This window comes from Podarcis melisellensis, assembly GCF_964234715.1.
Source record: "Podarcis melisellensis genome assembly, chromosome: 9".
NCBI lineage: Eukaryota > Metazoa > Chordata > Lepidosauria > Squamata > Lacertidae > Podarcis > Podarcis melisellensis.
The window spans coordinates 36078964-36102254 of NC_138541.1; the positions used below are offsets into that span (position 1 = coordinate 36078964).

The 23291-nt window shown below is 39.7% G+C and overlaps 1 protein-coding gene across 3 annotated transcripts; it reads left to right on the forward strand.

Annotated features, from left to right (window-relative positions):
- The first annotated feature begins 956 nt into the window (after positions 1 to 956).
- On the forward strand, positions 957 to 22731 carry SMARCA5 (SNF2 related chromatin remodeling ATPase 5). Of its 3 annotated transcripts, none has more exons than XM_081925989.1 (24): positions 959 to 1381; positions 5675 to 5749; positions 7252 to 7418; positions 8059 to 8159; positions 8970 to 9070; positions 9981 to 10160; positions 11037 to 11192; positions 11285 to 11416; positions 12598 to 12666; positions 13133 to 13242; positions 13356 to 13582; positions 14289 to 14410; positions 14503 to 14655; positions 15213 to 15345; positions 16769 to 16917; positions 17075 to 17194; positions 17292 to 17402; positions 17757 to 17870; positions 18073 to 18159; positions 18698 to 18830; positions 20091 to 20209; positions 21014 to 21226; positions 21961 to 22071; positions 22430 to 22731. In XM_081925989.1, the coding sequence occupies exons 1-24, from the start codon at positions 1256 to 1258 to the stop codon at positions 22493 to 22495; spliced, it is 3075 nt and encodes a 1024-aa protein (XP_081782115.1). In that variant the 5' UTR covers positions 959 to 1255; the 3' UTR covers positions 22496 to 22731. The 3 variants fall into 3 exon arrangements, with proteins under 3 accessions (XP_081782113.1, XP_081782115.1, XP_081782114.1); XM_081925988.1 differs by having other exon boundaries at positions 964 to 1381; positions 18037 to 18159; XM_081925987.1 differs by lacking the exon at positions 22430 to 22731 and having other exon boundaries at positions 957 to 1381; positions 18037 to 18159; positions 21961 to 22347.
- The last annotated feature ends 560 nt before the right edge of the window (positions 22732 to 23291 follow it).

Here is a 23291-nt window from a genome sequence, read left to right on the forward strand (position 1 = left end):
TGGTGTTACTTTTTTGTTTTGTTTAGTAATTGTTTTTAAAGAGGGAAGGTGCCTACTTGACCCAAAAAAGGACAGGTGATCTGTAACTTTAATAATTTAGAAAAGGGAATTTCATCTTGTCCTGCTTTCCCCATCTTTGCATGACTAGAGAAAAAAAAATGGTCGTGATTTTATAAAACCCCAAAATCGCACCCCATGTTGCAAACTCTAGTTAAATGTATGATCAGGATTATATTGTTTTAAGGCAGCAGCTCCCAAGATATTTTGGGACTCCAGCTCCCCTTAGCCATAACCACAGGCCAGGATGAAGGGAGTTGGAATCCCACATAAACTGAAAAACCCCTTTATCTAAATAAGAAATGCACTGCCTCGCCACGCTTCCTGTCTTTAAAAACGAACAAACTCCGGCAGGCTTTCGCTTTCTTTGGCGGGTAATGTTTTTAATGTGGCGCACTTGATAAATCTGCTGTCCCCGTTTCGCTTCCACATCGGGTCGGGTTGTGGTTTTATATTGTTGTTTCTCATCCTCAAGTTGTTATATTTTAGTTATCTGAGAGATGCGCAACAGCAGCAGGCCGGAGGTTCGCAAATAAAATAAAGCAATACAAGTATTTTATTTTATTTTTTTTAAAAAATGGCAGGCACCCAAACAGACTCTGGCACGTGCCTTCAACATCATGTGTGAAAACGTCCTAATGTGCGTGTCCAAGCCTCATCCCGCCTTCCGGCCCGCTCCCTACGCGCGAAAAGAACGAACGCGGGCCCTCCCCGCTACTCAAATGACGCAAACACAGTCCCCGCCCTTCCCTCGTTGATTCCGGAATCGCGCTCACACACGCGCGCGCGGCCCCAAATCCCTCCTCCTCCGCCCTCACGCCAAAATAATCGCGGAGGCAGCGTCCCGTGCCGCCTCCTCTCTCGTCTCTTAGCCAATCAGAGTCCGTGTGCTCCGAGCGCCGGCGTCTCGGCTCCCCTTCCTCTCCTCCGCCTGCCCGCCCTCGAGAGGCTGTCTCGCGAGACTCGAGAGCCGGCTCTGTTCCTGGTTGGTGGGATCGCGCTGAGAAAGCCGGGGCGGCAGCGGCGAGAGGGGGCCGTGGGAGAAGAAGAAGAAGAACTAGAAGAATAAAAGAAGAAGGACCGGCCCGAGTCGCGCGGAGCGAAACTAGCGGCGAGACCCGTCCTCATATATACATATATTGAAGCGGCGGAGTTTTCGAGCCAGGCCTCCTCTTGTGTGTGGACGGGGGTTTCCATTATGTCTGCGGCGGGGCAGGAGAACGAGAACGCCGGCTCCCTGCCTGCCGGCGCTTCGGTTCCCGTCGCGGAGAACGCGGGGGCGGGCGCCGCCGAGGGGCCGCCCGGAGGAGACGCCGAAGGAGCGGTGAGGAAACGAAAAGGGAAACGGCGCCTGGATGAGGGGGGGAGGGGGGCAGCGGCGAAGGTGTGAAGCTCCTCGTCGCCGGTTCTTGCCCGGTCGGTGGGGAGGCTCTTCGCTCGCCCTATCCGGCGGTGGGGGGGGGGGCAGGTGTCGCGGCGCCGGTCCAGTGCCGCCCCCTCAACGCGCTTCTACTTCGACCGGAGCGTCGGTTGTAGCCGCCGCGTCTCTCTCGTCGGCGGTGCCTCAGAGCGGCCGGGTTGGGCCCCAGCCGAGCCGCGTGGGGCTGAGACAATAGCGAAGAGGAGGAGGAGAGAGAGGAGGCGGAGGAGGAGCGGCTCTTCTCAGAAGCGCCTCGGGAAGCCCCGCCAACGTGCGTTGGGTCTTCGCCTCAGGAGCGCCTCCCGCCCTCGCTTTCCCCCTCTGAGGAAGGCGGGCGCGTTGGTTGGCACCTCCAGCGACGAGACTCCTTCCTTCCTTTCTCCCGGAGGCGGGATCCTCCGCTGCTTCTTTGCCGTGGCAAGCGGCCCGACAAAGCAAGCAACTGAGGGGGAGGAAGGGGGCGCACAGATCCCTCCAAGGGAAGCAGCCTCCCTCTCCGCACACACCGCGATCCCTTCAAACGGCCCAATCCTTAAAGGTGTTCTTTGTCGGAAGCGAGTCTCAAACAAGTGAAATCAGGATGAACTACGCACGAAAGTTACCCTACTTGCAAACTGGGTCGATTAGTGAATTCGTTGCTTCCAATGCGTGCACGCAGTTTGAAGGGTTGTTTTGGTTCTGTGCTGGAGATACGACACAAAAGGCCTGCTTGGTTTTTTTAGGTTGTTATAGGTCTTTCATGCTTGTGTGTCTGGTACAAAGCCAGAGTGGTTGGCCTTCCATTAGGATACTTTGATATAACAAGTGGTCCATCCGGCCCGGGTCAGATGTTCTCAGGTGGAATGGATAACGATAGATATTTTGTGCCCACGAAAAGAATGAAAAGTCATTTGTATGCGTTTACCCCACCACTAATGGTGATGTTGCATACATTTTCTTTTGTTTGGTACCATGTTGTATTATCATTTGTGCACCTGTTTCTAGTTTATATACATTTTCCTAATATGGGGAAATATGGGACTGTTAAAAACCTGATCCTACTGTTTTCAAAAGGACTTACTTCCTGGTACTTGCAGCCTCATAGTTTTGTCTTCGGTGTTTTTCTGTTCTGTTGTGTAATCTTGCCTTATATAACTATATTGGCGGTTAATATACAGCAACAGCTAATAGACTAAAAGTTCTACTCATACAGACAAACACAAGGGCTGCAAGTTGTTGAACCACCTGATTTAAACAAGGGGGGCGGGATAATAACAATAGGTAGTAGGTGCCTTGTATGGTTGTGAAGCTGATCATTTTACCTTTCTTAACATGTTGAGGGATCAAGTGGGGATGTTAGTGTTAATGATTAGGGTCCTTCACCTGCTGCGGCTCAGGAATTTGTTTTAAGTTCCATAGCCATGGGAATAGGACAGAACCCTGAAGAACATCACTAACTAACAGCCAAGGTTCAAACAGGAATCCCTCAGCGCCACCTTCTAGGTTTGCCCCTCCAGAAAGGAACAGAGCCATTGTAAAATAGTGCCCCCAAGTCCCATCTCAGAAAGGTGACTCAGAAGGATACCATGATTGATGGTGTAAAAGCCACTGAAAGGTCCAGCAGAACCAACAGGGACATACTCCTCCTGTATAGTTTCTTGCATGTCATCCATGAAGGCAACCAAAGCTGTTTCTGTCCCATAACCAGGCCTGAAACCAGTTTGAAATGCTCCAAGATAATCTGTTGAATCTCAGAACCACTAGAGTTCAGATACCACAACACACTCCAGTATCTTGCCCTGAAAGGGAATATTGAGAACAGGCAGCTGATTATCCAATATGGTGGAATTCATGGAGGGCTTTTTCCATAGAGGTTTTATAACTGCCTCCTTTGGGCATGCTGGAACCCTTCCTTGTTGTAAGGAGGCATTTACCCTCTCTTTACCCACTCAGCCATTCTCCCACTGGCCTTTTTAATGAGCCAGGAAGGCCAAGGATCTAGCTCTCACATTGCCAATAATCCTGTCCACATCATTGGGCTGTACAAATCGAAAAGTATCCATGCTCACCCTGGTTAAATACATATGTCATAGGAATATAGTATGCTTCATAGTGGAGGTGCTGCTATATGCCTCCTTGATGAGAGAGAGTGGTTCCTACAGTCCCTGTCTGCTCCTAAAGGGTAGTCCTCAGTAGATCCAACTGATTTTAATAACGTCACTCTAGTGTCAATTCTTCCTTTAGATATTGAAATGTGTAGTTTCTCTCAAATGCCAGGATTTCTTTGCATGATACTGAACTAGATCTGGTTTTATAGGAGAAATGGATGGGAAAAGTCATCCCTGTTGACTCTTACAGATCTCCTCAGTGTCTTTCTTCTTCTTCAAATATATAACTATGATAACTTTTCCAGGTTGGAGTCTTAAAGTGATTGGAGCAAGAGGTGGTCTGGGTTCTACCCCATGGTTGCTGGCTTGTGGGTTGTGCAAATGTTCCATTTTATTTCCTGTGTTACAAAACATGAAATTGTTGGGTACAGTGATATCAGTATGCTGCTAGTAACCAACTCTAGCTGTCATTGTTTAATCCTGGGAATGCAATTGAAGATTGGATGAACAAACTGAAACTTAATCCTGACAGGATCTGGATTTGGAACAGTTTGTTTGTTTGTTTATAATGCCATCCTTCATCTGAAGATGACAGACGGGACAGTTTACAAGACAGGGAATTTTAAGATTGTTTGTAACTTAAATGACTTAAAAGCGAGGCATTATTCAAGCTTAAATCCATTGCTACATCTTACCTCCTCAATATTACTCCCCAAAAAATATTGACTGGGGCCACAGTTCAGTGGAAAATGCCTGGCATGCTAGATGTCCCAGATCCAATCTCTGGCATCAATCGGGGGAATGCAGGTAGCAGAGCTGTGAAGAAACACACGTGTGCACATAAACACGCACAGAGCACCTGGAGGGCTGTTGCCCGCAGGAGTAAACCTACTTAGCATAGTTAGTGTGCAATCTGTGTGGGATGGGATTACACTGCCCCTAAAAACTCAGCTTCATGGCTGGTGTAACAACAGTGACCAATAGCATTCTTATTACCGTACAAACTTGGGTATGCCCACTGGCTCCTTTTCTGGCCATGACAATTCATGTGTGATGATAATCCACTTGGATTGCCATAAAGTGCTTCATGCAGGACTGTATTTGAAGACTTCATTGAAACTATATCGTCCAATTTAAAAACAAATGCACTGGAGAACTGGTAGTCAGTAAATTAGCTTTTAAATAAAATGAACTCTTATTAATTATTTTCTTTGACTAAAATTTCCTTGTGACCTGATAAATTTTCCTCTTAAAGTGATATGTATTGTTTTCTTTTCTGCCTTCCTTCTCCCCCCCCACCCCCAGGTTATAATTTGCGTTCACTAAATAGGCCATAGGGAAAGAAAATGTTTATATAGGTTCCGATAGCTATATAATAAATTTCACATTGCACTGGAAATACATTGTGTTATAAAGCTCCCTTACTGTCTTTCTTTCCCATCATACTTGTTACCATGTTACTATAGTACCTGTATTGAGTGGAGAATTAAATGCTGAAACGTACTATCTACAATATTCTTCATCTATCAATTTAAAAGTTACAAAATGTCTACTGAAACTTTCTGCAATGAATAATGGAAAAAATATTTAGATTAACAATTTTCAGTAGAAGACCCAGTATGATCAGCAATTTGATGGTTATATAATTCTAAATTGGGAGAAAGGAATAAACATTGGACAGTCAACATTCTTAAAAGGTACATGAGATCAAGACAACAAATGTTAATATACCATATTTTTCTGTGTATAAGACTAGGTGTCCCCCCCAAAAAATAATGTCAAAAATCAGTGGGCGTCTTATACACGGATAATGCAGAGGGTGGACTGGCGATTGGTTGTTGTCCCCAAAATGTTGTCTTATACATGGGGGCATCTTATAGATGGAAAAATATGGTAGTTTGTCATCTCTGTTATTAGATTGGGTAGGCAATAGATCAGAAGTGATATCATAACTGTATAACCATGCCAAAAAGACAAAATAGTGGATATATGCAGCTTGTCATGAGAAACACCACTTTGGGTTACCTGCTTCTTAAATACTTGATACATTTGTGAAGTTTTGAGGTGCAGAAAGAAAACAAAGTATCTCTTTTTAATTTTTATGTTCCAGGATGTGGTTGATGACGAATCTCCAGGAATACAAAAAGAGAACCAAGAACCAGATCCTACATATGAAGAGAAAATGGTTTGTAGTTTTATACTAATAAGTATTGTTTAGATGGTTTAGAAGATTGATAAAGATGTTAATCTCTTCTTGTCTGAGATTTCACATCACAATGCAAATAAGATTGCAGAAAATATTGTTTATCTTACTCACTTGCCTTTGTGTGCCACAGATCTCTTCTGTTTCTCATTTGTACCTCTTGCTTCTCCATGGCCTCCCCCACCTTGCACCATTCATAGACTCAATGTGGTAGGGACAGTTGTGCTAATAACAAGAAGATGCTTCCACAAGTCGAGTGCAATTACATCCTGGTCCCCCTTCTTATGAACTAGGAATTAGAATTTCCCATAAGGGGAAAAGGACAGTTGTGAAACATGTGACCTGGCACCTAGGTAGGTGATAGTTTTTGAAGGGCACTGATGTCTCCACCTGGGTTTCTCAATACCTATTACCTTAAGAATAAAAGGCTCTGAAAGAATGGAGAGAGCCAGGTGGGACCACTGCTGATGCTTAGAGACTAAATAGCTGCTTTTATGTCAGGCTTGGACATCCTTTCCTTTCCTGTCTGCTTTCTCCTGTCCTCCCACCCTGTCTTGTCAGAAGGGTTGAAAGACAACTTGCATGACAGGGACTTGCGATATTTGCTGTCTTCTGTGCGTATCTGCCTGAGAAACAGAGAGGTAACAGTCAGACACTTGAGTATCCTGCCATGTTTCTAAACTTGCAAACACTGTAGGATATCCAGACAGCTTTCATGTTATCCTCTATTATTCTGCCAGCGGAGAGTCAGAAAAGAAGAAAGTATGTAGTCTTCTAGTCTTAAAGAACCAGTTGCTATGTTCTCCATTTGCATACCTGTTTCATCTCATGGTCTAAGCAGTTAATATTTGATGTGTAGAAATATCTGCTACCTGTTTTCTCCTGACTGGAGGAGGCATTCTTTCTTTGGAACAAGAATTATAAAATGCATACGTATAATGTACCTGGCACAGAAATGAAGTAAAATAATTATTTATGAAATGAAGTGAAAAATTTCAGATAATGACTAGCATTCCTACTAGCAGTGTGGTTGCACATTTTTAACTACAGGAAAGAACACACATAGCATCTCAAGCCTTCAGCAGTTAGATTAAATGTTCATTTACATCTTTTCAGTTAATGGTGCATGTGAGAACTCAGTAGATATTAGTGTTTTTAAAAAACAAACCTCTGAACTTTGCTCAGCTACTCTTCAACCTTGGAGGGTTAATTAAAGATAAAATTTGCATCTCTCCCTCCCCCCCAGTAGAAACATTGACAACATGTTAGCTTTTTAACCATGGCAATGAACTTGATGTCAAAAAGAGTTGTCTTCAGAACTAGGGTTGAATGTTTAGTGTGTGTACAACTTTAGATGTTCTTAGCCTAAACAGGAAGGATGTTTTTAGATGGGGCAATATGCAGTTGATTCTGACATTCTGAAAGCTAATGTAATTCTAGAATCCTGCTTGCATCTTTGCTTATGTTTTTCATTCTTATTCCAGCAAACAGACAGAGCAAACAGATTTGAGTATCTGTTGAAGCAAACAGAATTGTTTGCTCATTTCATTCAGCCTGCTGCTCAAAAGACTCCAACTTCACCCTTGAAAATGAAACCAGGACGGCCACGAATAAAGAAGGATGAAAAACAAAATCTCCTATCAGTTGGCGAGTGAGTACTACCCAATCTGTTGATTATGACTGAAATTATTATCCTTTTTACAGACAAGTGTCAATCTAGAGCATAAAAAGTGGTGAGGTAGTTTTTTTAAAAAAAAAATGAACTCCAATGTATAAGCACAATTCTAAAGAAAGCCACTTGTCTGTAAACTCTTTTTCTTTTAAGTTTATTCCATAGTGTAGACAACTTCCTAAAAACAAAGTCAATGTTTACTAGCATCACATGACTGGGGAAATAATCTTTTAAATGCAGGTATACATAGATCAGGGTATTTAGGTATTGCAAGGGTTCACAGATATTGCCTGGCTTGTAGCCAGCTCAAAATTGATGGCTACCAGATACTGCCTGTGAGGGGAGCAGGCTGTTGTTCCTGACCTTGTGCTTGCAACTCCATGAGTTCTGGGACAGTCTCCTGCTGCTCTTTTCAGTTTGGGATTGGAGAAGGGAATGAGAGCTCACTTCTGCAACCTGTCATTTACTACTATTTTCCTCTCCAGTTGGGACATGGAAGTGGAAAGAGTGGCAAGGGTCTTCCTTGTACTTGTGTTATGCTTCTCGGGCAATAAGCTTCTTAGAGTGTTTTGGTATACACGGTAGTTGCTGCATACTTAGACTGATGCATTGTTTTTAGCTACCGCCATCGCAGAACTGAACAGGAAGAGGATGAGGAGCTGTTAACAGAAAGCTCAAAGACCACTAATGTCTGCACCCGCTTTGAAGACTCTCCATCATGTATGTAGTGGCTTTTGCTCTTTGTGGTACAATATCAATTACTTACTGTATTTTTTCATCTATAAGATGCCCCCATATATAAGACGCTCCCCATTTTGGGGGACTCAGATTTAAGAAAATGAGGGGAGATGAGCCAGAGTATAAAACGCCCCCTAAATTTTGACATTATTTTTAAGGGAAAAAAACCTAGTCTTATACATGGAAAAATACGGTATTTTAAAACTAAAATAGAGAATGCTTTCTGCCAAATTTTACAGAAACCCTTACATTTGCCAAATATCGACCAACCAAAAGTAATTGTAGGTAATAAAAATGTAGTGATCTGTTTGGGCAGTGTGTACATAGTCTGTTTGGATCCTTTATAATACTTGGTTTATTCCCCTGGTGTGTTTCATGTTCGTTGCCAAGAGGAATTTGCTATCATTACAGTGCACCAGCTAAACTGTGTGTTTGTTTTTTTTAAAAGTAGATAATTGGGATAGCTTTCTCTCTCATCTGTGTTGATTGGCTTCCCTGTGGAAGTATTGTGCTATGGCTAACAAGGACATTTGACCAAAACTTGAGGTTCGGCAAATCTGCAGGCAGAACTGAGAGAAACTCTTCTGGGTACCCTAGTTGCTGTTGCAGCTGAGCCGTCTCTGGTCCTGGTGCCCCCAAGGATTTCCATGCTCACTGCTAGGATATATACTAAAATATTCTTATATCCTCATAAGAGGATATATAAGAAAACATAAGTTTTCTTCTTGATCATTGGAAGTATTATTAATGGTGACTTTAACTATTTCATACTGTATACTGTTTTTGTTTCAGATGTAAAATGGGGCAAACTGCGTGATTATCAAGTCCGAGGGTTGAATTGGCTCATTTCTTTGTATGAAAATGGCATCAATGGTATCTTAGCAGATGAAATGGTATGTTCAACAACTGATTTTGTCTGAGATTATCAAATTTAAATTAGATGTAATCATACTAAACTGAAATAGTGACTACATTCTTTTTGTTAGAATCTTTGTACTACATTGTGGCTAAATCTGACATTAAACTAGATGCATAACAGCAAATGCAAATAACAACAGTTCACTTTACAGTACATAATGACATTCATATGCTGATTTGCCTCAGTAAAATCCAACTAGAGAATATCTTTTTTGTTCTGTAGAACAATGTAGGCACTCAAATTGCTGCTTTTCTGGTTAAGAGTGTTTCACATTTAGAAAGGCCTATATTCTGAGACTGTAGGAAGATGTTTCCATCTGTTGGATAATTAACATTCAAGAAGCTTGAGAAACTGGCATCAACATGCCCTCACTTCTGTTCCTACTTCTGGCAAGCAGCTGAAAGTTGCTTCCAGACTAAGTTGCTTCCAAATTCGCTTTAAGTGATACAGCTTCTAAGGCATGTGACACGTTATATTGAGAAATGCAGCATATAGTTGGAGAAGATGATTAAGAAAAATGTGCACCTGATAATTTGGATGATGGACAAATCCTGTCTAGCAGAGCTGAAAGAGAAATTAAACATGCCTGTGCACTGATTGAAAGTTTTGCAAACATAGACAGCTTCAAAAATGTGTTTTTAAGGGAATTAGCTGTGTTTGGATGTCTTCTTTATACATGTTCTGTCTTGAGTAGATGACATTTCTGTTGTTCGTTGTGTCTTTTTGGCTAGTAAGAATATTTAAGGGAGAAGACATATAACTCATAGAATTGGAAGGGATCCTGAGGGTACTCTAGTCTAACCCCCTACCTATGTATATATTAGGTATTTTATCTTGGTGACTGGAAACTTCTCAAGTTAACTTTATACATGTTCTGTTAATAGGGTCTGGGAAAGACACTGCAAACAATTTCTCTCCTTGGGTATATGAAACACTACAGAAATATTCCTGGTCCTCATATGGTATTAGTTCCCAAATCAACTTTACATAACTGGATGAGTGAGTTTAAAAGATGGGTGCCAACTCTTCGGGCAGTATGTCTGATAGGTGACAAAGACCAGCGAGTGAGTATGAACCACCTCAGTGTTTCCCTAAAATTTTCTGGTGTAGTTAGCACATAATGCTAAACCAAGATTTAGTACCATGTGGATTACCTTGAGTGAAATAAGCTTTTGTTCTCGTCCTCCCATTTCTCATTTTATGTTCCCAAGAGAAGGACGTTTGCTAAGTTTAGTTTCACTTTCAAAGCATCTTTGTTTAGCAGAATATATAAACCAGGGCTCTTAGTTTAAAACAAACAACAGCTAAACTCAGCAACAAACTATGTGTTATTAACAAACAGATTTCCAGAGACTGTGACTCAGGTTCTTGGATTCTAATGCACCAGCTTTCTTTTAAGTTCTGATGTGGTAGGATGGGGGGGGGGGGAAGGACAAGTGTGCTGAATCAGGAAAGATACCACCCAGAACCCCACATTCTCCGCATCCCACAGGCTTTAATTCTATATCATCCTGAATTTGCAGAACATTTTAAGATGATCTAGAGTAGGGTGGTCCAACTCACGGCCCACAGGCTACATTTCGCCCATGGGGACTTTGGCAGCATTCAATAAAAATCATCTTAAAGCCTTAAAAAAAAGTTTTTGTGTCATGCATTGTTAATGAAAGTGCATACATTATTAATTGTGTATATTATAATAAATATATTACAAACACTTTTAATTTATGATTTGGAAATTTAATTCTGTGTGGGCCTGCAGGTTCTGTGTTGAAGTACTCTTGCAGCCCACTTGGTATGGAAAGTTGGACTGCCCTGGTCTAGAGAAATACTTTTAAGAACCAGCATCAAACCTGAGGTGACCAAGGTACTTTGTGAAATATGTGAAATAATAGTTGTATTTTTACAGTTTTTCAAATCATTTCTCTCCCTCTTATGAATAGGCTGCATTTGTGCGAGATGTATTGTTGCCTGGTGAATGGGATGTCTGTGTAACATCATATGAAATGCTCATTAAAGAGAAATCGGTGTTCAAAAAATTTAACTGGAGATACCTTGTTATTGATGAAGCTCACAGGATCAAAAATGAAAAATCAAAGGTATTTTGAAACACCCAGTGGATGTAAATATTTAAATCATGCAAAAAAACATTTCTTCAAGTTTAAAATATATATATGCATTTTTCTTTCAGTTGTCAGAAATTGTGAGAGAGTTCAAGACTACAAATAGACTACTGTTAACTGGAACACCATTACAGAACAACTTGCATGAACTTTGGGCACTTCTTAACTTTTTACTGCCAGACGTCTTTAATTCAGCTGATGTAAGGGTTTGCAACTTGTAAAATTCACTTTAATCTTGCCTATCAAATACTGTTGATTACTTATATTTGCTGTGCACATTCATGAGAGGTCTCTTATAATGCTTGGTGGTTTGCGTATATAGCAACCTTCCCCAACCCACTGACTGTGACTTATGGGAGTTTGTAGTTCAAAATGTCTGGAGGGCAGCACGTTTGGGGAAGGTGGTGTAGGTGAAATTTTGTCAGCCACAAAACTTCTCAAATGTACTTATAATTGTCAGAGTAATGGCAATAAGCATCCTTAGTATTTCACGAAGCAAACTTTATCATCTTGCCCCGGATGAACTCCTTGGGATTATTCAGAAATATAATATTATTTTCCAGGAAAATTATAGTTGATAAAACAAAGAATTAGTGAAAGCATATTTACCTAGAATTTTTTTTTAAAAAAATACATTCTATGCTATGTAAATAATTTGAAAAAGTGGAAAGACTTTCTATTTGAGAGAATACCTTTTATGTATTTATGCTAATGAACAAACCAATGCAGGTCTCTAGAATCTTCAAATGCCCATAAGGCAGAAATAATCCCTTATTGATGCTGATTGGGCTACTTTGTATTTGGACATGGAAATTGACTTATCTGGCTAGTGGCAGGTGTAGTTTTGACTTTTTACAAAACTATGGTTTGCAAATAGGAGCCTTGTGAACATTACTTTCCAGTGTAACTTTTCCTCCTCCCAATGCAGTCTTTACTTTGGCTCTGTTTTTGCATTATATGTGAACCAATGTCAGCTGTGAAACTAGCATAAAGTAGGTTTGTAAAGCATTGCTGGGCAGGAAGTTGGATTGTATTATCCATTGCTTGTGTCAGTGCATGTGTTATGTGAAGTCATGGTTAGTGCAAGAAAGGTAGGAGTTGTGAGTTAATGAGTGCCTAGCACCTAATTTTCAAATATTTATCTGAAGGGAATCTGCAGCATATTCTGTCTCTTAATTCATCAGGAACAGAGCCAGAACATTCTTACAACTTCGCAAGGAAAGCTTGAACTAGAAGAGTTATGTATGCTTCCTGAAAACCTGGATTTAGCCTTTGCAGAACTACATAACAGAAATAAATACCAATTTTTGTTCTTAGACAAATAATGGGTAATCTTACTCTGAAATGTGACTGATTATAACTTTTTAATGCTTTAATACAGGATTTTGATTCATGGTTTGATACAAACAACTGTCTTGGGGATCAAAAATTAGTGGAACGGCTCCATATGGTGAGATTTTAATTATACTATCAGTTTGTTTAATCCATTGAACTTCACAGGAATGTTTCTACTATTCTATGTACCACAATCAACTTTCTATATGCATTGTACTTGGGAGGTGAATAATTTTCTGCTTGTAAGCTTCAGTTGATATTTTACAAAAATTGATTTACTGTAGATATTGGGGCTAATAAGATATTGGGTTCAATTGCCACTTAATATCGTTGGGAAGCCTCTGATACAAAGTATGGCACTGTATTTGGAACCAGAAATCAGACATACACTTGTATGCAGACAGAATTATTTGTTTGCATATTTTGTATCTTACATATGTATAGAATGCCTACAGCACATACAGCCTGTCATATTGAAAGGAGGTGGAAAGCAATCTAGTTCTGAAGTATCGGTAATATGAACAAGTTTGTGTGTAGTGCTGCAATTTGAAGTCATGTGCTGCTTTTTGTGTTTTTGGTAGGTACTACGACCATTTCTCTTACGTCGTATTAAGGCTGAAGTAGAGAAAAGTTTGCCTCCAAAAAAGGAAGTTAAAATATATGTAGGTCTCAGCAAAATGCAGAGAGAATGGTAAGTAATTGAAATTAATAAGAAATTAATGAACAAAATACTTAATCTTGCTGGTTGTGTATGAAAACTCTTTGTATGACATGATTCTCAGTTGCCTTACTCTTTCCATACAGGTATACAAGAATCTTAATGAAGGACATTGATATATTGAATTCTGCTGGAAAACTGGACAAAATGAGATTACTGAACATTCTTATGCAGTTGCGAAAATGTTGTAATCATCCATACCTGTTTGATGGAGCAGAGCCTGGCCCACCTTACACAACAGATATGCATTTGGTTACTAACAGTGGCAAAATGGTTGTCTTGGACAAACTGTTGCCAAAATTGAAAGAACAAGGTAACATGTTTATCTTATTGGTAAATGCAGGTGGGAAACTGCCTCTTTTCTTATTTGATAAGGTAGTATTTGCCCAGTTTGGGCTTTTTGTAGTGCCTTGTAGGAATATATTAGTGATCTTCAGTCTTTACTACTAAATGGAACAAGATTGGTGTATTGAGATCCTAGACAGTACTATACACTTGTAGGGTCTGCCTGTTAGTGAAATCTTGGAATCTTAAGCTTTATTATAGCACTGAGACTATTCCTGAAGAAGCCTTTTCTGTACCCTGAACATTATTCAAACAATTGACTAGTTGCAAATATTCCTTTAGGTGCAAGGTGCTGGAGTTAAACATTTCTGGCAGCCCTTCTTCCTGGAGATGTTGTGTACAATATTTCAAAATCATAAAACCTGTTCAAATATTTGCCTGTTGGTGGGGACCAGGGATGCGTCTTCCTCCGTCAATCCTGATGGATGGTCCACCTGTCAGTCATATGATGTCACCTCTGCAAACACTGATGAACAGCTGATCTAAATTGGTTTCATAGTTGCTTTATGCATAAAAATAGTATGTGATTGTGTAATTAATGTTTTTAGTTATGTATTTGATGTATACTTCTGGATTGCCATAAGTTTTGCAATTGTTTCTTAAAATTCTTGAGTGATCACTAATTGGTTTGAGAGTGTGGTTTACTTTGAACTATCTTCTAAAATCTTGAACAGATTCGCGTGTCCTAATCTTCAGTCAGATGACCAGAGTCCTAGATATCTTAGAAGATTATTGCATGTGGCGAAACTATGAATATTGTAGGCTTGATGGGCAGACACCTCATGATGAGAGACAAGTAGGTGCTCAGAAGAATTAAGCTTAATATTTTTTCTATTTGAAAATTTATGAACCAGTATTGATGTACTGACTGACTCATTTTTTATATAGGCCTCCATTAATGCGTACAATGAACCTGGAAGCTCAAAATTTGTGTTCATGCTGAGCACACGAGCTGGTGGTTTGGGAATCAATCTGGCTACAGCTGATGTTGTAATCATTTATGATTCAGACTGGAATCCTCAAGTAGATCTACAAGCTATGGTAAGGTTCATAAGAATACCTTAGAAATCATGAACTTGAATCTCCCTTCTGCTTTGTTTTTGAACACATTTTCATGCTATACACGTTGACTCTACAAGAGCCTATTTTAAAATTGTACTATCTACTGTTGATCCAGGTTCAATGTTCTTGTATTGATTTATAAAGCCTTGAACAACTTAGGTCCAGGGTAACTCAGGGATTCCCTGAACACTTACATCCCAGATAAGACACTGAGATCATCTGCAGGAGTATCGTTAATTATTCCCCAAGTTGGCAGTAGCTGACTGATGTCTAACATTTTATATTGTTTTAATTGTATGGATTATGTTCAATTTTTGTAAATTGCTTCTTTTTTTATGAATTGCAGTATACAAGTACTTTTATAAATAAAAGAAAGTTTTTCTCAGTGTTATCATTTTTGATCAAGTTGTTCAAGATGTTGGCTTCTACATTCATATGAATAAATTTTAAGTTATGCAGAGTTGCATGAATATAGTTCAATATACTGCTAGTGCTTTATTGTGGATAACTTAAATGCTGAGTTCTTTTCTTTGTAGGATCGAGCACATAGAATTGGTCAAACAAAGACTGTTAGAGTATTCAGGTTTATTACAGACAACACTGTAGAAGAAAGAATAGTGGAAAGAGCAGAAATGAAACTTCGCTTGGATTCCATAGTTATTCAACAAGGTAAATAGAACTTAGCTTTTCTTTCAACAAGTGTGCACAGTGATATTGGTTGATACTGGGTGTTTTTAGTAAGTTAAGAAGCTGTTATATGATACACATTTTGTAGTAGTGTGTGGACATAACATAAGAAAAGCCCTACTGGATCAGACCAAAGGGCCATTTAGCTCAGCATTATTTTCCAAAGTTGCCAATTAGATGCCTATTGGAGCCTCATGGCATTGGTGCAATGTCTCTCCTGCTCTGTTTCCTGGCAACTGGTATTCAGGATACACTACATCACATACTGAAGCTAAAATATACTGTACAGTATGTTTTGCTCTATAAGACGCACCAGACCATAAGACGCACCTAGTTTTTGGAAGAGGAAAACAAGAAAAAATATATTCTGAATCCCAGAAGCCAGGATAGCCAGTGGGATCGCAGCGCAGCAATCCCGCTGGCTGTCCTGGATTATGGGATAGCCACGCGCAGCCTCTCCCGGGCAAGGGGAGCCTTCATCCTGCTGCCCAGGAGAGGCTGCATGTGGCTAAGGCTCCCCCTCCTTGGGGAAAAGCCCCCAAGAGCCGCATGCACACTCCGCACACTCTTTAAAGGGAGCGCTGAGCAGAGCCTGCCGCCTGCATTCGCTCCATAAGATGTACCCATTACTTTTTAGGAGGGGAAAAGTGCATCTTATAGAGCACTTCATTACTAGTAGAAATTAATAGCCATTTCTTCCATGAATTTATTTCATCCCCTTTCGAAGCTGCCCAGATGTTAGCAAGAAATACTACAGTTTTAAACTGCGCTGTGTGAAGAATTACTTTTGACTTTTTTAAATCCAGAAAAAAAGGAAAAATGTTTAAGTAATCTTAGGGAGATGTATTCCATGGGCTAAATCAGTACTATTAAATACTTTTTATTTACATAGAATTTATTGTTTTAGTGACCAATATTATTTCAGTTGCACAAAAACCAGGAAATCTACAAAAATACCTTTAATGAAAGTGGTTTCAGAAAGTATGGTCTGTAATTATTATGAAGCTATTATCAGACATTACATGTTGTCAGGCAGAAAGAAAGAGATCCAAGTTTTTAAATATTACTTGTTTTCTATAGGTTATAGTGAAGTTCACCTGTTGTCTCAAGTATTGTGTATTGTTTCAGAAAATCTCTTTTTTCTATGAAAAAAAGAATGTAAACTGCACTGCATAGGCAAAAGTAGAGTGTTTAAAGATTGAGTGCACTCAAACTTATTTAATCAAAAGTGTTTGCTGAGCATCGTTGGGAATACAATAGAAATGACATTTCAAATAATAGCACTGCTTCTATGGCTGACCAGATTTCAAAACAGAAAATTAAAAACATTCTTATGACAGCAGATTTCAAAGTACTTGACTTTTAGTGTTACATTCTGTTTCTTAACAACATTTTTCATATTCAGGAAGACTAGTGGATCAAAATCTGAACAAACTGGGGAAAGATGAAATGTTGCAGATGATTAGGCATGGAGCTACCCATGTCTTTGCTTCAAAGGAGAGTGAAATTACAGATGAAGATATTGATGGTATTTTGGAAAGAGGGGCAAAGAAAGTAAGTTAGCATGTTATACCAGAATAAAATGTGAGCTTCATTTTTTCCAGGTCAAAATTTGAATACCACTAATAATGCTTTGTCTTGACTGCATGCAATTCTCATTTGGTTATGAAGCATTAAGTTTATTGAAAAAAAATGGTTCTTGTATTTTTAGACTGCAGAAATGAATGAGAAACTCTCCAACATGGGTGAAAGCTCACTCAGAAATTTTACGGTGGATACAGAGTCAAGTGTCTATAACTTTGAAGGAGAAGATTATAGAGAGAAGCAAAAGGTAATGAGGGGCTTTTAGTGACTAGAATTTCACGCAGTGTTGTTGGGATCTGTAGACTGGTTAATATTTCATTAACCAACAATATTGCTTATTGCAGATGGCATTTACAGAGTGGATTGAACCACCTAAGCGTGAGAGAAAAGCAAACTATGCTGTTGATGCTTATTTCAGGGAAGCTCTTCGTGTCAGTGAACCAAAAGCACCAAAAGTAAGCTAATTCATAAAGCAGAACATAAACAGAAAAAAGTTGGCTTATTTGCTATGGGGAGGGTGGGGTGGAATCAGTTTGTTAAAGCCTTTATTTTCCAAAATACCCATTTTGTGTAAAATTAAGCATACTACACAAGTTTACTACTCTTGACAGACTGCCATGGTAGGTCCTATTATTTGAGAAACATTTATTCTGCTGCTGTTTCCTTTGGCATGATTTGTAGTTTGTATCTTGTGTAGTTCTTGTTCTGGGGAGGTTGTAGTTGCTAATATTTGCCTACTGTATTAGTGGGCCTGATGGTGTAATAGCCTTGATTTCTTTTCTTTGATTTGTGTGTCTCTTTTTTTTAAGGCACCACGCCCTCCAAAACAGCCTAATGTTCAGGATTTCCAGTTCTTTCCACCACGTTTGTTTGAACTGTTGGAAAAAGAGATTCTTTATTACAGAAAAACCATTGGGTACAAGGTAAATTAGGATCAATGTTTTGTTTTTCATCTTAATTTAAATAAATTTCTTTTTTTATGCTATATAATTTGCCACTGGTTTATCTTATTTTAATCTTAGCAAAGTCAAATAATTTTTCATATAGAAAGCTTAGTTTAAGTATTTGGTGATGTCTGGTAAATTTTAGGTACCTCGTAATCCTGACTTACCCAATGCATCCCAGGCACAAAAGGAAGAGCAAATTAAAATTGATGAAGCTGAGCCCCTTAATGAAGAAGAGTTGGAAGAAAAAGAAAAGTTACTAACCCAGGTATGGTCATCCTTCTATGACATATTCTGGCTAAGTCTACATTTCATTTCATTTCTGTCAATACTACAAAGAGAAAACTGATTTTGAGAAGCACTCAAAGTACTGTTTTTTCTTTTGTAAAACACTTTGAGGTTTTTTTACAATCAAGTGGGGTATATATTTTAATAAATAATAATAAAACCCACTGTCCCCATAAAGGATTATCTTGGTGCCTTCTGTTTTTGATGCTAGACAGATTTAGTTTTTGTTTATTCCTTCAGATTTTAATCAGTAATTGTTTTATGTATTCTCCTGATGCTGTTCTTAGTTCTTATCTTGTAGTAAGCTACCCTGGAATTGTTTTACATTAAAAGGCGGTAGGATACAAATTTACATGATAAATAAAGCTTAATCTGGGTCACTTAGAGAGAACACTGTTTTCAAAGTTTTAACTCCCTTAAGTTAGTTAGAAAGTTCTCAAGGCAGCTGATGACCCAATCAAGCTATGTCTTTGAAAGAAACATGAAAATTCTAAATACCTATCTTGTTATTTCTTAAGGGGTTCACAAATTGGAATAAGAGAGACTTCAATCAATTCATCAAAGCTAATGAAAAATGGGGCCGTGATGACATTGAAAATATAGCCCGGGAAGTAGAAGGAAAAACTCCAGAGGAAGTCATTGAATATTCTGGTAACTTATGTTTTCTTGTGAGAAGTTCTGTGAATGATTTTATGTCTGAATAGACATGCATGCGTATACATGTCTATTCAAAAATAAGCTCCACTGAGTTCAATGGACCTTACTCCTAGGCAAGTGAGTACTTGACCATAGCCTAAATACCACTTTTGAGTTTTTTGGGAATTTTTCCCCATGAAATCTTAAAAACAACTGAGTCAGCCATAAAATCTGTTTTGAGATTTATTCACTGTAAAATGGATTAAAATGCCAGTTTTCTATTCAACAGGGTATTTTAAAGGTAATATTTGTCTAAATAAAGGGCGTGGGAAATAATTGGCTGGTTGGTTCTCCCCATTAGGCCTGCAAATCTGCTACTGGCAAGCCCAGTGTCCTGCCCTACCTACACCTGACGTCATTTATAGTGTTTGTGGTGAAGGTGAAGGTGGGGTTTTCTCAAAAAGGCCAGTTGACAGTGCCTGCAAAGCCCCTTTCAAAGTACTTCATAAGTGCCTGATAACCCACTGGTTTCCAGGTGCTTAGGATGCACTGTGCCAAGGTGCTTTGCAAGCTCTGCGCCTCTCAAGCACAAGGAAGGCAAAGCTTGCTCTTTTCTGTGTGCAGCACTTCCCAAACACCTGGCCTGCCAGGCCAAAAGGGTTAACCACCCCAGACATCGTGATATATTGCACATTGCACTATTTAGCTGTTGAAAACCAGGTATCACCCAGCTCTATTCTCTAGCTACCTCTTCTGCATCTGGTTACTCTCACAAAGACTGCTGGCTGTTTTTCTCTGCTCTCTTCCACCTTTTCCCTGCATGCATGCATCATTTTCTTATTTTTCCCCCCTGTGTGTGCCTTTTTTGCATCATTTTTTTTTATAAAAAAAATTGGTATTGCACATAAAGCTGCAACACATACATTATATAAGCATAAAATGAAAGTTCCTTGCACCAGTTTCTTTCAAGGAGCTTGAGGTGGTAAGCATGGTTCGCCTCCCCCATCCTTCCCGTTTCATCCTCACAACAGCCCTGTGAGGTAGGCTACGCTGAGAGATGTTGACTGGCTCAAGGTCACCTATTGAACTTCATTGCTGGGTGAGGATTTGAACTCATTTTACCAGGTCATAGTCCAACACCAATTGTTACATCATACTAGCTCTGACTTGTTTACATATCAGTAGCTATAAATTCATATTTATTTAACCTAATTAAGATTATGAAACTGATGAACTTTTCATAAGATGTAACTAGCAAATAATTCCCCCCCCCAGCTGTTTTCTGGGAACGATGTAATGAACTCCAGGATATAGAAAAGATAATGGCACAGATTGAAAGAGGTGAAGCTCGAATTCAAAGGCGGATCAGTATTAAAAAGGCACTTGACACAAAGGTAATTATATATTCTTTCTTTTTAATTACACTGACATTTCAGGGTAATGATATATTATACTACTTAATTTCATTTAAATGTTGTCTTTCCTATTCTCTTCAAGTTACTTTTTCTGTATTTCAGAAGTTAAGCTTGACATGTCTTAAGTCACGAAACTGTAAAGTGCTCTTGGTGTTTCAGATTTAATTCTCCATTACTGTCTGAATAGTTTACTCCTCTTCAAATTTGAAAACAGTCTATTATCCACAATTAGAAATACAGTGGTGCCCCGCAAGACGAACGCCTCGCAAGACGAAAAACCCGCTAGATGAAAGAGTTTTCCGTTTTGGAGGCGCTTCGCAAAACGAATTTCCCTATGGGGTTGCTTCACAAGATGAAAAAATCTTGCGTCCCCTGGCGTTTGTTTTTTTGCCCTTTTCCTAAGCCGCTAAACCGCTTATCAGCTGTTCCGCTGATAAGCCGCTTAACTGCTGATCGCTGTAAGCCGCTTGACAGCTCTAGCACTAATCCGCTAAGCTGTCAATGGGCTTGCTTCGCAAGACGAAAAAAACCGCTAGACGAAGAGAATCGCGGAACGGATTCTTTTCGTCTAGCGAGGCACCACTGTAAAATATAGCTCATTAAAAAGTGGGTTGAGTTTTACAGGCTGATTTTCTACAAATGATGCTTTCAGTGTTGCTAGAAAAGTGTAGTTATGTATAACTTAAATCATATTTCAAAGTGATATGGAGCTGTGGGTCATGTCTCTATCCTGCAGTACACTGATGCATGTCTAGCTCTGTGCATTAAATGGTTTCTTCTTAGATTGGCAGGTACAAAGCACCTTTTCACCAGCTGAGGATATCGTATGGCACTAACAAAGGAAAGAATTATACGGAAGAGGAAGATCGCTTTTTAATCTGCATGCTTCACAAGCTAGGATTTGACAAAGAAAATGTTTATGATGAGTTGAGGCAATGTATTCGCAACTCTCCCCAATTCAGATTTGATTGGTTCCTCAAGTCTAGAACTGCAATGGTACGTATTAGTTCGAATGTATCAATGTCTTCTGAAGGGAACCTCTTCAGAAACTGTGTTTCAGAGAACTAAAGCTGTTGTCTTCCACACTGGAACCTGCTTTGGCGTTAGCAGCCACAGGCCAAAATGAACAAACTGTTTCAACTAGGGCCTTGTCTCCTGTGTACTTACAGCGTTTGCCCCTATTTTTGGCAAGTTTACCGTGAGGGTCTTTTGTAGGCTCACTCTAAAAATATGCACACTGATGAAGTAAGCTTATGTGGCTATAAGTCAAGGTGTCACATGTCTACTTAAAATATGTATAGGCTAACCTCACTAATGCTGTATTCACCAATGTGGTTATTTATTAAAGTCCAGTGGTGCTGTTGGTTGAGGGACTTATGGGCCCCTTCCTATCTCTTTTCTTCCCATCCCCCAAACTGGGAAGCTTCTTAGTCACCTCTGTATATGATAGACACCACTTGCAGAAATCAAACCTATGACTGATTTTTCAAAAATGATATATACACCCTCCTTGTTAAGAGTTCACTTAATGGCCACAGCACTGTGCTAGTGGGCTCTACCTTGATCATATTCATTCTTCCCTCTACTTATGTAATGTTGGCTTTTTCAAGCTGCTCTTTTCTTCAGCACAGATTGATTCAGGGACTACTGGAAATAGGATGTAGTTGTGTGAACTTTTTGTGTGTTGTGGCTACTATATAATTGGGCCTGTTTCCTTATTCATGACTCAGGAGCTGCAAAGACGATGCAACACCTTGATCACTTTGATTGAAAGAGAAAACATGGAATTAGAAGAAAAAGAGAAGGCAGAGAAGAAAAAACGGGGCCCAAAGCCATCTTTGGTGAGTGTAAAATATGAATTTGTTACAAGTGATTTATGTGAAGAGAACCTGTTGATTTTGGCACATAATTTGAAAACAGTCACTTTCTGTATCTGAATCTTTGACCAAATCATCCCCTGAAGGAACATGTGTACTCTGGCCTCTGTAGCTGCTTCCAAAGGCTCTCTCTGGGGGTTTGTGCCACTGGAATTTTGACTTTCTTTTTAACAGACTCTCTGTGCCATTTCAAAAGGTGCGTTCAAACTCCTCTGATCGAAAGTACTCTTCTGCTTATTCAGTGTAGTTCTCTGGTCCTTTGGATCATGACCAATTAACTTATGACTAATGGCTAAAATCTAATCTTTCAATCCCTATCCAGGTGCAGAAACGTAAGCTGGACGGTACTCCTGATGGTAGAGGGAGGAAAAAGAAGTTAAAGCTGTGAATTCTAAGTTTTTATCACTAACTTTAAAGTAGTTCTTTAATTTTACGGGTCTTCATAAGATGTACTGTACAATTCTCAACTATTATGTCATTAAAGGACATTGGGTTCATGTGTTTACTTACTGAACTAGAAGAATAGTAATGTAGTTTCACTTTTTTAAATAAAACAGCTGTGCTGAACTTTTTTTTACCATTAACACTTGAAATAAAAAATAGGCTTCATTTACTGGTCACTAACTTTTTTATATGTTGTCCCTTTCTTTCTGCATGAATAATGTTGAAACTCATGGCTCAAGATTTGTTGGGTTCAGAAGTAGCAATACAAAGTGGCTTTTACAGTTGTCTATTTTAACAGTGACCGAGATAAACCTAGAGGTGCTGACACTAATTGTTAATGTGGAGTAAGAAATAGGCAAAGAAAAATCTCAAAGGTAAGTACAGTTCCTGAGAGGTCTGTTGCATTCACTTACATGCAAACATCTTTTGCAGTGGTTGGTACTGATTGCTTGATTGTTGTACAAACTAGGCTTTCTTAACTTACCGTATTTTTCGCCCTATACGATGCACTTTTTCCCCTCCAAAAATGAAGGGGAAATGTGTGTGCATCCTATGGGGCAAATGCAGGCTTTCGCTAAAGCCTGGAGAGCATGAGGGGTCGGTGCGCACCAACCCCTCTCGCTCTCCAGGCTTCAGGAAGCTCTCCGCAAGCCTTGGGAGCCTGGCGCGACTTCCTGCTGGGCTCCCAAGGCTTGCGCACAGCAGCCTGCAGCCCGAAACCCGGGGAGCGCAGTTGAGCG